Source organism: Trichechus manatus, unplaced genomic scaffold (assembly GCF_000243295.1).
Source record: "Trichechus manatus latirostris isolate Lorelei unplaced genomic scaffold, TriManLat1.0 scaffold00277, whole genome shotgun sequence".
NCBI lineage: Eukaryota > Metazoa > Chordata > Mammalia > Sirenia > Trichechidae > Trichechus > Trichechus manatus.
The window spans coordinates 1,740,960-1,754,778 of NW_004444213.1; the positions used below are offsets into that span (position 1 = coordinate 1,740,960).

Below are 13,819 nucleotides of genomic sequence, written 5' to 3' on the forward strand. Positions count from 1 at the left end.
TATGAACGTCTGAGAGACCTCGGCGGAGAAGGCCACGGTATGAACGTCTGACAGACCTCGGTGGAGAAGGCCAGGGTATAAATATCTGGCTCTTGAGCGGAGCTCTGGGCTAGATCCTCAACTAAGTTTGTGAGAGACACATGACCATCAATGGGATGCCCTAGAAGGGAGGCTGTGTTATCCTGATTTTACCGGTAATAGAACTGAGAGACAGAAAGTTCTAGCCCTTCCCAGGGCTCATGGGAAATTAGAGGCTGATGAGGATTTGAACCCTGCCTGCCACTGGCTCTTTAGACCAGTATGTGCTGCCTCCATAAGGGACTAAGACCACTGACCTGTCACGAGGACTCTTAGGGAATGAATTGTGGTCCCCTAAAAATATGTGTTGAAATCCTAACCCCTATGCCTGTCGATGTAATCCGTTTTGGGAATGGGTTTTCATTGTCATGTGAATGAGGTCATACCGGTGTAGGGTGGCTCCTAACCCTAACCACTTCTGAGCTATGACAAGAGCAGATCAGACACAGAGGCAGAAACAACCGGGGAAGAAAGACTCCAGGGAACGCCAAGGATCGCCGGCAGACACCAGGAACTAGAAGAAAGGCCCACAGAAGGAATCGCCACAGCCCAGAGAAACCCTGATTTGGACTTTTAGCCTCCAGAACTGTGAGAAAATAAGTTTCTGTTCTTGAGAGTCACCCACGTGTGGTATCTCTGCTACAGCGACAGTAAAAGACTAAATCCAGGACTAAATGAGTTCACCTACGTAAAGTGACTAGCGCAGCATGCAGCCAGGGGTAGTAACAACAAGGTGCCTCCCAGTTGTTTCCTGGGAAAAGACTGGCTTCTAAGACCTAGAAGAAGCCACAGGAGAAGGGGCCAGAGAGTCTGTGCTCGCCTTGAGGAAAATAGAAAAGAGACAGAGGAGTTGAGAAAGGTGGGCCTGTGAAAGCGGGAACCGCATCAGGACTGTTTTGTCACAGCGGGATGTGAAATGACCAGCATCATACAGATGCTTTCAACAGTTCGTTCAAAGAGGACACCCATTGCCTACGCCCCACACCTTCCTCGCGTGAACTGGATGCAGCTAAGTTAATGCAACCCTGATATCCTTGGCCTGCCTCCAAAAATTAACAGTTGGCAGTGGGCGAAAGCTGGAGGTTTAAATTCCAGGTTCCAATGCAAGATTTTCAATACTGCTGTTTGTGAAAGAAATGGGTGATGGGTCCTCTGTTACATACATACCCACACCCACAGCCGTCAAGTCGATTCCGACTCATAGCGACCCTACAGGACAGAGGAGAACTGCCTCATAGGGTTTCCAAGGAGCAGATGGTGGATTTGAACTGCCGACCTTTTGGTTAGCAGCCAAGCTCTTAACCACCGTGCCACCAGGGCTCCACTCTATTATATAGGAGGAAACAATTCACAGCCCTCATTTCCAAACTTGTGAGGCTCGTTGCTTTCCACTGCCATGTTACTGCTGGAAATAGGAGAAGCACTACTTTTAAAGGGTTTAAAAACTTCAGGCTGAAGGTCTGGGACCAGTCTGCAAGGCCCAGTTAAGATCCTGCTCCGGAGCGAAGTAAAGGGGCTGAGACGCTAGTGTTCTGCCCATGATATTGGGCCTGGTTTCCACTGTGTGCTTCTGAAGATGTGATCAGAGTGGGAGCCCTGGGGCCGGTAAGGGAAGCCACTGCCTCCTCCCCAGTTGGTTCGCACCAGCGCCAAACCCGCTTACCGTCCACGTCACTGGGTACCTGGCCAAACATGGCCAGGTAGGGTTCGTAGATGACCGAGCGGAAGATCCACTTCCAGCGGTGCTCATTCTGCCTCAGGATCCCCTGCCTGGCCACGCCGAAGGCCACCATCCACACCGCAAAGAGGAACAGGAAGAAGAACACGTCGATCATCTGTTAGGGAGACATCAGAACAGAATTAAGACTGCGCCCTGCCAGGCTCATCCGCTCAGCCCAGCCACCCCCAACTGACCCTGCACAAAGGCAGGGGCCTCCAGGGCCGGGAGAGCGACCCCACCCAGCGTTCACTCACTCTTTTTAAAAAAAAATGGTCATCATCACCTTTGGGCCTTGTGAGCATCTATTTTCCAGAATAAAAGTAATTGATGCATTCTTGCTTACTTGTCCCCAAACGAGGCCAGCAACATTTCTGCATGAAAGGCAGACACCAACCAAGTCAAGTGCAAAAGAGGGATCCAGCTCTGGGACTACCTCTTTCTCGACACTCCATAATGCTCACATTGTTTAAACCCTGAAATTATTTCCTTTGACTTTTTTCTTAGGAAAATAAAAGCTATCTTCATTAGACAAGCAATGAACAGTTTGTTTTTCCAATTTTTTGCACACACAGCATGACTTCATGGTGATCCGATCCCTCAGATATGCTTTGAGTTAAACCACAACCTCCAGATGAGCTCATCCAAACACCCATCCAATTTAAAGACAAAAACATGGAGGTTGGGATCATCTGGAAAACAAGTTTAGGAGAGCAACGCCGTCAACATTGCTTTCTCTTTTGGTTACCCAAAAAACCAAACCAAACCCACTGCCGTCAAGTCCATTCTGACTCATAGCAACACTAGACGACAGAGTAGAACTGCCGCATAGGGTTTCCAGGGAACAGCTGGTGGATTCAAACTGTCAGCCTTCTGGTTAGCTCTCAATCACTGCGCCACGAAGGCTCCGTTTTGGTTATACATCCCGATTCTTGTCGTTGTTGTTATCAGGTGTCGAGTTGATTTTCAACTCATAGGGACCTGATGTGACAAAGTGAAACTGCCCCCATAGGGTTTCCTAGACTGTAATCTTTGTGGGAGCAGATCACCAGGTCTTTCTTCCACAGAGTCACTGGGTGGATTCAAACAGCCAACCTTTCGGTTAGCAGCCCAGCGCTTAACTGCTGTGCCACCAGGGCTAAAGCAGGTCCATTAGCCTTTTCCTTTATCTGTATTACACAGTTACAAGATGGAGGTTCCAATTCTAGTTACGCTTCTAACTCACTACATGTCTCTAGACAAACAAATCAACCTCCTTCGACTCAACTGTCCACATCTATAAAATGGGTACAAGAGTCCCTACCCTGCCTGTGTTCTTAGCGAGTTGTTAAGACTCAAAGGAAAATGACTCATTAAGACTCAAAATGAAAGCACAGTATAGACTGTAAAATCTGAATAAATATAAGGGATCGAGGTTATTTGCTAGCAATGCACCAAATCACACTGTTTACTGCTCAGCCATTGTTTTTTAAATTTTAACCAGGAAGAGGCCTCTGCCGAAAACAGCAAAGCAAGCAAACCTTATTGATTGTGAAATGCAATAGTTGCTCTTTGAACAAAAATCTTCGAATCAGCAATTAAAGGAGCTCTAAGTACAGAACGGAGGGACCTGTCCCTGGAGAAGGATGTCATGCTTGGTAAAGTAGAGGGTCAGCGAAAAAGAGGAAGACCCTCAATAAGATGGATTGACACGGTGGCTGCAACAATGGGCTCAAGCATAGTAATGATTGTGAGGATGGCGCAGGACTGGGCACTGTTTCATTCTATTGTACACGGAGTCATTATGAGTCGGAACCAACTCGACGGCACCTAGCAACAACAACAAAGTACAGCATGAAACGTAATGTCTGCAAGTATTCTTAACTCTTACCATCCTCTGCAACATGATAATCTTGGGTCCCAAGTTTCTGCTTACGATGAAAATATGGATCAACCTCAGAGTGAATATAATGTAATCCAGGCAAAAAATGACTCGTCCAGAATACAAAGAGCTTTTATTGGAGGGGTGGAGCCTACGGAAAGAAGGGGAACAAAATTTGCGAGATTTTGACAAAACATTTCAAAGTTTTGTTTATTAAAAAGAACCAGACATCCAAAAACAGCAGCTGAGAGCTGACAGGGGACCCCAGCCTGCTGTTGGCCACTAAAGACCAAAGGCTGTGGTCGTCTGCTCTCGTGGACTCAAGTAGGGAAAGGGCATCAAAGGTTCTACCACACAAAGCTTTCAGAGGTTCATGCCTCTTTAGGCCTTCATCCTCAAATACCTACTGTAAGAACCCAATCCTACTACCGCTACATTCCCTGACTTACAGTCTGTATAATGATCCCAATCCCCAATCCAACTCAACCCAACCACTTGGGACTTGACCTCACCAGATTTCCTCTGATGAAATGTCTCTGTTTTGCACCAGGTCTTTTGATTGGCTAACCATTTGCCAATGTGTTCACGGAACAGGCATAAGTGCTTTCTAACTGGAATGCTCTAGAAATCATGTCAGACCAACTGTGATTCAAATGCCAGGATCATTAACCCAAGCAGGCCAGGAGGTTATTTGAGGAGGAAATTGGGTTCTTATCCCCTTCAAATTGTAGGGTAAACACTCATGGTAAGCAATCTCATTCTGCATAAGTGTAAATATTAATACTTAGAGTTCTCTGCAAAGTGAATCCATGTGTGCTGCTCAGCTGTAACTGCTAGTTGTAACTTAAAGCTATTTGGGAAAGGCATGGCCAACGTGGGCCCGGAGGGATGAAGGCATGGGTGATGACAGTCATGGTTCAGGGGGGCAGCCGGTCCCTAATTTCTCTGTCACATGAACGGTACATTGCTTCTTGCCTTCACTGGTAACTTTGGATCGCTTTTTCTCACCACACACTCTGACCCTGGGATTGAGGAAATATGCTTATAACCCGAAGGGCAAGCGCCATGGCCACATTCAAGTTGAAGTTAAGTGCATTTTAGAAGATTAAACCAGTTGCCATCAAGTCAACTCTGACTCACGGCGGCCCCATGTGTGTCAGAGTAGAACTGTGCTCCACAGAGTTTTCAATGGCTGATTTTTCAGAAGTAGATCACCAGGCCTTTCTTCCAAGGCACCTCAGGGTGGATTCGAACTACCAACTCTTCAGTCAGTAGCCGAGTGCTTAACCATTTGCACTACCCAGGGACTCTTTTAGAAGATTATCTGGCCCCGAATGAAACAACAAACTCTACAATATTTAACACCCTCTCCACCCCCACCCCCTCAATTTCTACTTATTTCTCCCAAAATTCTACAGGAACAAAGGGAAAAACTTTAAAGAGCCCCTTTTCAATTACAGATCACCAGGAGGAGAGATGGATACAGCGTTATGCCAACTAAGCTATGTCTTTAAGAGGAGGAGACAATGGCCTTTTGTAATAATCTCCAAAGGGGGAAAATTAGGCTCATCTTAGCTTGAAACCTCCAAAGATCTTTTTGTTCCCTTCACACCCAAGAGAATGTCATAAAACCTAAAATTGGGAAAGGTGATGAGAATGGCTTACCGAAATACAATCCCTGCTATGAAGTAAAAAAGCCCAAGCGTGTCCATCACATTCCACAGGTCAGTAAAGTAGTTCACCCCATTCATGTACCACTGAAGAGAGAGATGGGACAGAGAGAGGCCATCAGCAGCTTGGATGGAAACACCACGGCTGCCAGATTTTTTAGTGTTCATTCATTTTTCACAGGTTCTTCTGAGCCAATGCTTGCTTTCTTTATTCTTCCATATGCTAAGGGAGTTCTACCATATGCCTAGGCTATTCCAGGGTGACTGGCAACCTTATATACCAGAGTAGAACTGCCCCACAGGGTGTCCTAGGCTGCAATCTTTACAAATTAAAGGAGCCCTTGTGGTATAGTGGTTAAATGGTTGGTTGCTAACCAAAAGGCTGGCAGTTCAAACCCACCAGCCGCTCTGTGGGAGAAAGACATGGCAGACTGCTTTAGCAAAGATTTACAGCCTTGCTAACCCTATGAGACAGTTCTACTCTGTCCTATAGGGTCGCTTTGAGTAGGAATCAACTCGACAGCAACAGGTAATCTTTACAGAAGCAGATTGCTGGGTCTTTTCTCCCACGGAGCCGCTGGGTAGGTTTGAACTGCCAACCTTTAGGTTAGCAGCCAAGCACTTAACCAACTGAACCGCCAGGACTCCTTTTTTAAATCCCATACCAAAAAAACCAAACCCATTGCTGTCGAGTAGATTCTGACTCATAGCAAATCTACAGGACAGAGTAGAGCTGCTCCATAGGGTGTCCAGGGAGTGGCTGGTGGATTCAAACTGCCGACCTTCTGGTTAGCAGTCAAGCTCTTAACCACTGCACTGCTGGCTCAGCCTCTGTCTGGCAATTTTCAAAAGCCCAGCCAGGATGAGGGGAGAAGTCTTCAGGAGAATCCTGGGGCTCCGAGGCATCATTGCAGTAAGAAAACATTTTAAAAAAAAGCAAAACTCTTTTCTCAAGATGGGAGCCCTGGGTAGCACAATCAGTTAAGTGCTCAACTACAACCCAAAAGGTTGGCAGTTCGAATCCACCCAAAGGTGCTGCAGAAGAAAGCCCTGGTGATCTGCTTCCAAAAGGTCACAGCCCAGAAAACCCTATGGAGAGCAGGTCTACTCAGAACACACGGGTCACCATGAGTGGGAATCAACTTGATGGCAACTGGTTTTCTCAACAGAACGTCAGAGATAGGGTTGGCTCATAAAACACTGGGGCCGTATTTTATATCTTTCAGGTCTTGGGGATCCAAGGGGCTTCAGGTTTGCATGGGGCTCTCCATGAAGCATGGTGGAACCGGTTGTTGTGGATGTTAGGTGCCCTGGAGTCAGTTCTGACTCAGAGCGACCCTGTGTACAGCAGAACTAAACACTGCTCGGTCCTACGCCATGCTCACAATCATTGCTATGTTTGAGTCCATCTTTGCAGCCACTGTGTCAAACCATCTAGTTGACTTCCTCTGTTTTGCTGACCCTCTACTTTCCCAACTTTACCCATTATAAATAAACACCAGCATAATCTGCATAATGGAATGAAAAGCTGCCCCTGTCAAAACTTTCAAATTAACACATCAACATCTGCATCTAGGCAAGATGACATAGGTAGACATTAAAGAACACAGCTTTCTGGCACCCAGATACAAGCTAAAACAGGTAACATCCCGGTTGTTGGTGTTTTTTTCCTAACAAGTGTGAACTAGTTTAATTAAAAGAGCACGAGGCCAGCAAACTGTTCCTTAGAGGAAATCCATCAAATCTTGGGTTTCAAAGGCAAGAGACTGCAGACAAGAAGAGAAACAGTGACCCCAAGTGTCAGCTTGCTTTAATAACAGGAATCGTCACAGGTCCTCTGCAGGTTTTCTCATAAACCACAGGTCAGAGCTCTAAGGCTGGTGTCACAGACTGAATTATGTCCCCCAAAAATGTGCGTCACCTTGGCTAGGCCATGATTCACAGCATTGTGTGGTTGTCCTCCATTTTGTGATCTGATGTGGTTATCCTATGTGTTATAAATCCTAACGTTTATGATGTTAATGAAGCAGGATTAGAGACAGTAATGTTCATCAGACAAGACACAATCTACAGGATTAGGTTGTACCTTGAGTCAATCTCTTTTGAGATATAAAAGACAGAAGCAAACAGAGAGATAGGGGACCTCCTATTACCAAAAAAGAAGAGCTAGAAGCAGAGCACATCCTTTGGATCTGGGGCGCCTGCACTGAGAAGCTCCTAGACCAGGGGAAGATTGATGACAAGGACCTTTCCCCAGAGCTGACAGAGAGAGAAAGCCTTCCCTTGGAGCTGATACCCTGAATTTGGACATCTAGCCTCCTAGACTATAAGAGAATGAATTTCTATTTGTTAAAGCCATCTACTTGTGGGATTTCTGTTACAGCAGCACTAGATAACTAAGACAGCTGGCAAAGACATGAAATGACAAAGCAGGACTTGAACCCAAACTCCTAGCCCTGAGCATAGCGTTCTTCCCATACCGTTGTCTTAAAGTGGCACTGAATTAAAAACGACCCATTCAAAAATATTTTTTTAAAAGGAAAAGGCCAAGCACATATTGGACAAAGCTGTATGGCCTTGCTATTCCTCTCCACATCAAACATCATTCGTTATAAAAGTAGACAGAAGAGCTGTGTCATGGATTGAACTGTGTCCCCAAAAAATATCTGTCAACTTGGCTAGGTCATGATTCCCAGTATTGTATGATTGTGTAATCTGATGTGATCTCCTTATGTGTTGTAAACTCTATCACTATGATGAGGTTATACTGACGAGGTCTACAAGATTGGATAGTGTCTTAAGCCAATCTCTTTTGAGATATAAAAGAGACACATGGGAACCTCATACCACCAAGAAAGCAGTGCCGGGAGCAGAGTGTGTCCTTTGGACCTGAGGTTCCTGTGCTTAGATGCTCCCAGACCAAGGGAAGACTGATGCATCATAAGGACCTTCCTCCAGAGCCGACAGAGAGAGAAAGCCTTCCCCTTGAGTTGATGCCTTGAATTTGGACTCATAGCCTACTAGACTGTAGGAGAATAAATTTTCTCTTTGTTAAAGCCATCTACTTGTGGGATTTCTGTTAGAGCAGCACTAGATGACTAAAACAAGCTGGGATCAGCCAGACCCTTGGACGCTGCTTCTTCCTGGCAGACCCCAGGAACAACGGTGAAGCGTGTGACATTATCCAGGCATCACTACAGCCTGTTTCCCTTCCTCGAGATTCCTTCCCTACCTGCCTGCAGTCTCCTCCTATTCAGGGCCCCTGCTCTGCCCTTCCTGAGCCAATGCCTCACACTACACCTACCCATACACATACCTGTTTCGTTTCTGCATGACCTTGATAGATGACTTAGTAGCTAAATGTACACTCTAATTGGCTTAGGGATGTTTATGACCTAATAGACTTTAAATTTTACTGCAGCAAGTCCCCGGGACCAACCTCCCGATAAATGTTGGACTCACTCATGCTCACCTCCATCCTGATCATTTTGCCTCATTCAATACCGACAGTGTAATTTATCTTATTCTTCCTCCATCTCCACTCCATCTCCTCCAATCTACTATGCAAGGAAAGGCAAATACAGGACATTTTTGCCAGGTCTCCTTCCACCCCTCGTACGCATGGCAGACATCACTAATTGATCAAGATACTCTCTCCTGCTGAGAACAGATAGAGCCTCAGAGTCTTTCTCAACCCAAGACTCCTGGAAGCCAAAAAGAAAAAAAAGGCTGGTAGTTTAAAACAATTTAAGATTCCTGTATTAGGCAGTCCACCACCTGTCTGTTAGTGTGTCGTACTGTGGTGGTTTGTGTGTTGCTATGATGCTGGAAGCTATGGTACCAGTATTTCAAATACTAGCAGGGTCACCCATGGAGGACAGGTTTCATTGCAGCTTCCAGACAAAGACAGACTAGGAAGAAAGGCCTGGCACTCTACCTCCAAAATTAGCCAATGGAAACTCTATGGATCCAGCATAATACTGTCTGATACAGTGCTGGAAGATGAGTCTTGTAGGTTGGAAGGCACTCAAAATACATAGTGGCCACAACAAGGGACTAGAGGATACCAGCAATTGTGAAGGTGGCCCAGGACCGGGCAATACTTCATCCTGTTGTACATGGGGTCACCATGAGTCAGAGCTGACTCAACAGCAACTAAAAACAGCATACTAGGAAGTTACTGTAAGATCAAGAACGGCAGCCTTTACCCTTTTAAATCTCTTGTGGCACTTGGCATAGCACCTCGTAAACTGTAAGTACCTGGGACATACTTGCTGAGTGGGCATGTTGTTGAGTTAGGGCTTAGAAGAGCCAATGGAAGTGATAGCAACATCCATTCTCAAACAGTTTTCTAGAACAATCTCTTCTTAGTGGTTTAAGGCCAACAGCGTCCTTCACTAGCAACATTTATTTATTCAACAATGATTAACTGTGCACTCGCCATGGACCAAGCCTGGGCTAATGTTGGGATTCAACGGTGGGCAGAGGATGTCGAAACATGAAGATCCCAAGAAACCTCAAAAAAGCACAATGAATAATTCACACCAACTCTCCAAACTCCATCAGGACTTCCATGTCTTTCCAACACTCTGTCATGCTGTCCACTAAGATGCTCTTGGCTCTGGAAGTCCTCCTAGCTCTGCTGCCATGCACCATGTGCCTTCCCTGGTGACAGTAATGGCAGGAGCACAAACTGCTCCTGCTGACAGGAAGGGATTTACAGCCCAAGCTCTCTCTTCTATGAGAAATTCATCTCCACCAGCTAACGTCAACCAGAGAGCAAAGAGTGAGCTTGTGCTGAGAAATCTCATTGGATTGCTAAGAGTTCTCAAATGCATGTTGGGCTAAAATGTTCATCGACTACTACCTGATAAACCAAAAACCAAACCAAACCCGTTGCTTCAAGTCCATTCTGACTCATAGTGACCCAATAGGACAGAGCAGAACTGCCCCATAGGGTTTCCAAGGAGCGCCTGGTGGATTCGAACTGCCAAGCTCTTACAAGAATATTTCTTTTGGGAAAATAATGATCTTTGAACTTCAGAAGCAACTTCTAGTCCTCCTTGGTTCCAGGAAGAGCCTCCTGGCTTTGCTCTCTTACCTGCCGGACTTCATCACAGAACAGGACAAAGACCAGTGCGTAGAGGACCAGCTCGGGGTAATGCGGCACCGAATGAAAATCCATGAGCAGCACGTAGGCAAACAGCAGGAGGAAGGCGATGTAGAAGACCACGTTCCAGGAGAAGACCACAAAGGGAGAGGTGAAGAATGCCACATAGTGCCAAAGGAGCTTCTTGTGCTTGTCGATGGGTTTCTTCCTGGATGGAGACGTAAGAGCTTCATCACAGTCCTCACAAATGTCCCACAGGAGAGCATGTTGCTGCATGGGCTGCAGCCTGGGGTGACCCTGTCCCCTCCCAAACATAGATAAATATAGACCAACAGCAGGGGGAGGAGGTCAAAATTGTACTCTAAGATTGACCAGCTAAAATTCAGCCCTTGGCACTTGGAGATGAACAGATCCAAATGCTTCCTCGGATATGGAAGACATGATCCCACACCTACCCATCTGAAATCAAACCCAGGGAAAGCCAGAGAAGATACCAGATCAAATGGGCAGACACTGGCGTGAACGTCATAAATTGCAGGCCTTCTGATCACTTCTGCAAGAGTGCACACATGTGCGTGCACATACACACACACACACACACACACTCGCACACACAGTCACATGCCTGGTTCATACCTAAATGAAACGAAGCCACAGCCGACCAAAGGTATAATAAACAGACACAGGATAATCTTCCAGTTCTTGGTGTCTCGGGAAATCTCTCCGTACCATTGCTTGGAAAGAAAATTCTAGAGGGAAACAGAGACCAATAACACAGATCTTTATGATGCAATTAAATGCAGGATGGTATGCAATCTTTCCTCCCAGCCCGCACACCCCTAAACATAAAGAACTCTCAGAATTCACAGCCTTACTCTTTTATATTGGTCACTTGGATTCTAAGGCTATGATGCAAAAGGAAATTCTGTTTGGTTTTCAGTTCTTTTCTAAGTTGGATTCTGTGAACTTTAAAATAGAGGCTAAATTAGAGATTGTGTGAGTCAAGAAAGCTATGAATTTTTAACCAACTCTAATTCTTATTTTCACCACCTGGGTGGCTTATGTGTTGCTGCGATGCTGAAGTTATGTCACCAGTATTTCACATACCAGTGGGGTCACCCATGGTGGACATGTTTGAGCAGAGCTTCCAGACAAAGACAGACTAGGGAGAAAGGCCTGGTGATATACTTCCAAAAATTATCCAGTGAAAACCCTATGGATTACAACAGAACCTTGATGGATACAGTGCTGGAAGATGAGCCCCCTAGGTTGGAAGGCACTCAAAAGACAGTGGGCGCAACAATGGACTCGAGCATGTCAATGATTGTGAAGATGGTGCCGGGCCAAGCAAAGTTTCATTCAGTTGTACAGTGGGTCGCCGTGAGTTGGAGCCAACTCGATGGCAACTAACAATTATTCTTATTCCACTTGTCTAAACAAGCAGCTTTCTAGATCTGTTCTTCTCAATGATCACAAATTTATAGACACGTTGAATGCTACTGCAGGGCCCCCGAGGATTCATACCTGGACCAGACAGGGGAGGCTCTTGTCAAGAAAGAAAAGGAGGTTGGGAAGTGAGAGATGGCCCAGGTCTTAACGCCAGTTCAAGCTGAAATGCATGAGAAAGCTTTCCCCAGACTGTACCAACCCCGGAAAGGTGGCAGAGTAGCAAACGGGTTGGTTTTTTTTTTGAAACACTTTGCTAAAGATTGGCTGCAGGGTATAATAGAAAGTCCCCGAGTTCCATCCATGAAGATGGAAATTAGAAAACTCACTTGTCCCCGAGAGCCACACTTTAAATCAATTCAAAGGGGGCAAGGAAAGACTGAACCACATCTAAGGAGCTCAGGGCTCTCAAAAGAGACCCCTTAGTCGGAAGGGATGGGTCTGTCTTGGCGGCACGGGAGAGGGGAGTCTGTGACATCTGCAGCACTGGCCAGGAGGGAGGGGACTGGTGGTGCCCCTGCCCCGCACACTGGCCTTTCCCTCCTGGAGCCCCCTTGGCCCACCAGGGGTGGGCTGGAGTAGCCCCCACCTGTGATAAGCTGGGGTCCTTGGGTCAACATCCCTGCTCCCGGCTCTAGATGGCAGCACTGAGGCAGATCTGATTCTGTTTCCTGGAGGTCCCTGCAAGGATGAGCCCTGGCTGCCCACTGGGGTGATGGCCTCTTTACTGGCTTACCTGTAGTTGTACCCTTCCCTGTCTCGCAGCCCCTCTCCCCTTACTGTGCCTACCGGGCTCTCCTCCAGAATAAACTGCCTGCATTCAAGCCCTTGTCCTGGAGTGTGCTTCTGGGGGTCCCAAAGACAGGTGGTGTCCAGTCTTCCTCACTCACCTATTCCTGGGGTGGTGAGCATGCCAGGCTATCACTTAGGGTCCTGTTAGGCGCCCCATCCCCAGAAAGTGTCCCTGGCTTGGGTTCTACGGTCACCAAGCAACGTTCTGATCCCACAGAGAAGCAGCCTGATACAAGGAATAAATGTTAGACCAACAGGATGGTCCCATGGGCCTGGCAGTGTGGTTTCTGATTAATGAATTGGCATCTGGTTGAAACCTTTGGGGCTTATGAACTTGGACAAAAGCCTAAATGGGCCCCCTGGGACATTAGTAAGATGGGCTTTGTGTCCTAAGAGGCTGTGAGCAGAGCCTCTTAGGACCCACCATGGACCATCCCCAAATGAAAGCATTGGCAGCCATCCCAGCTTACCAGGCGCAGACCAACACTAACGCCAGCCTCACTTCAGCCCACTACAATGGAGGCTAAACAGAGCCAACAGCAAGACTCCTTCTTTGAGTGTTCCTTGTCACAGATTAGCTCCCTTGCTTAATCTAGCTTAGTTGTAGTAGCAAATGGACCTTTTCCACAAACACTTCACTAATTACTGGCTGGATAGGATAATAGAAAGTCCATGAGGAAGACAAACAGCATGAGATCAAATCTTATCACTGCGCCTTCCTAGCAGTACAACTTCTGGAACATTCCAGAACCTTTCTGAGCTCCTTCGTGCTCATCGGCAAACTGGGGATGACTCCCACCTCCACGGCTGGCTGTGAAGATGAAACCTGGTCACATGTATAATACTGTGGGTAGTGGGTGCTAGTGGCTCCATCCCTTCCATAGCCGAGACCCCTCCAACAGGGATTATCAGTGAAGGAGCTCCCCTCTGCAACCTGAGATACCAAGGGCAAACTGCTGTGGATTGAATTCAGTGTCAAAAACCTCTAGACTGGAGGTTCCAGCAAAATGGTGCGCTAGGCAGAAGCACCACGCCGTCCCTCCACAGCAAAGATCCGAAAAACTAAGCCGAACAGAGAAAACAACAATCCTGAAACCCTAAAACATCAAATGAAGAGATAAAGAACTCAGCCAAGCACCAAATGG

The 13,819-nt window shown here is 46.7% G+C and overlaps 1 protein-coding gene across 1 annotated transcript in view; it reads right to left on the reverse strand.

The window, feature by feature from the left end:
* TRPM8 (transient receptor potential cation channel subfamily M member 8) overlaps positions 1-13,819 on the reverse strand; it is a 100,026-nt gene that overhangs the window by 31,444 nt on the left and 54,763 nt on the right. Inside the window, exons 15-19 of the mRNA XM_004390029.1 lie at positions 11,073-11,185; positions 10,428-10,644; positions 5,322-5,413; positions 3,666-3,807; positions 1,742-1,913 (exon numbers count right to left, since the gene is read on the reverse strand). Of these exons, the coding sequence (XP_004390086.1) occupies positions 1,742-1,913; positions 3,666-3,807; positions 5,322-5,413; positions 10,428-10,644; positions 11,073-11,185 (736 nt within the window). The remainder of the gene's footprint in view (positions 1-1,741; positions 1,914-3,665; positions 3,808-5,321; positions 5,414-10,427; positions 10,645-11,072; positions 11,186-13,819) is intronic.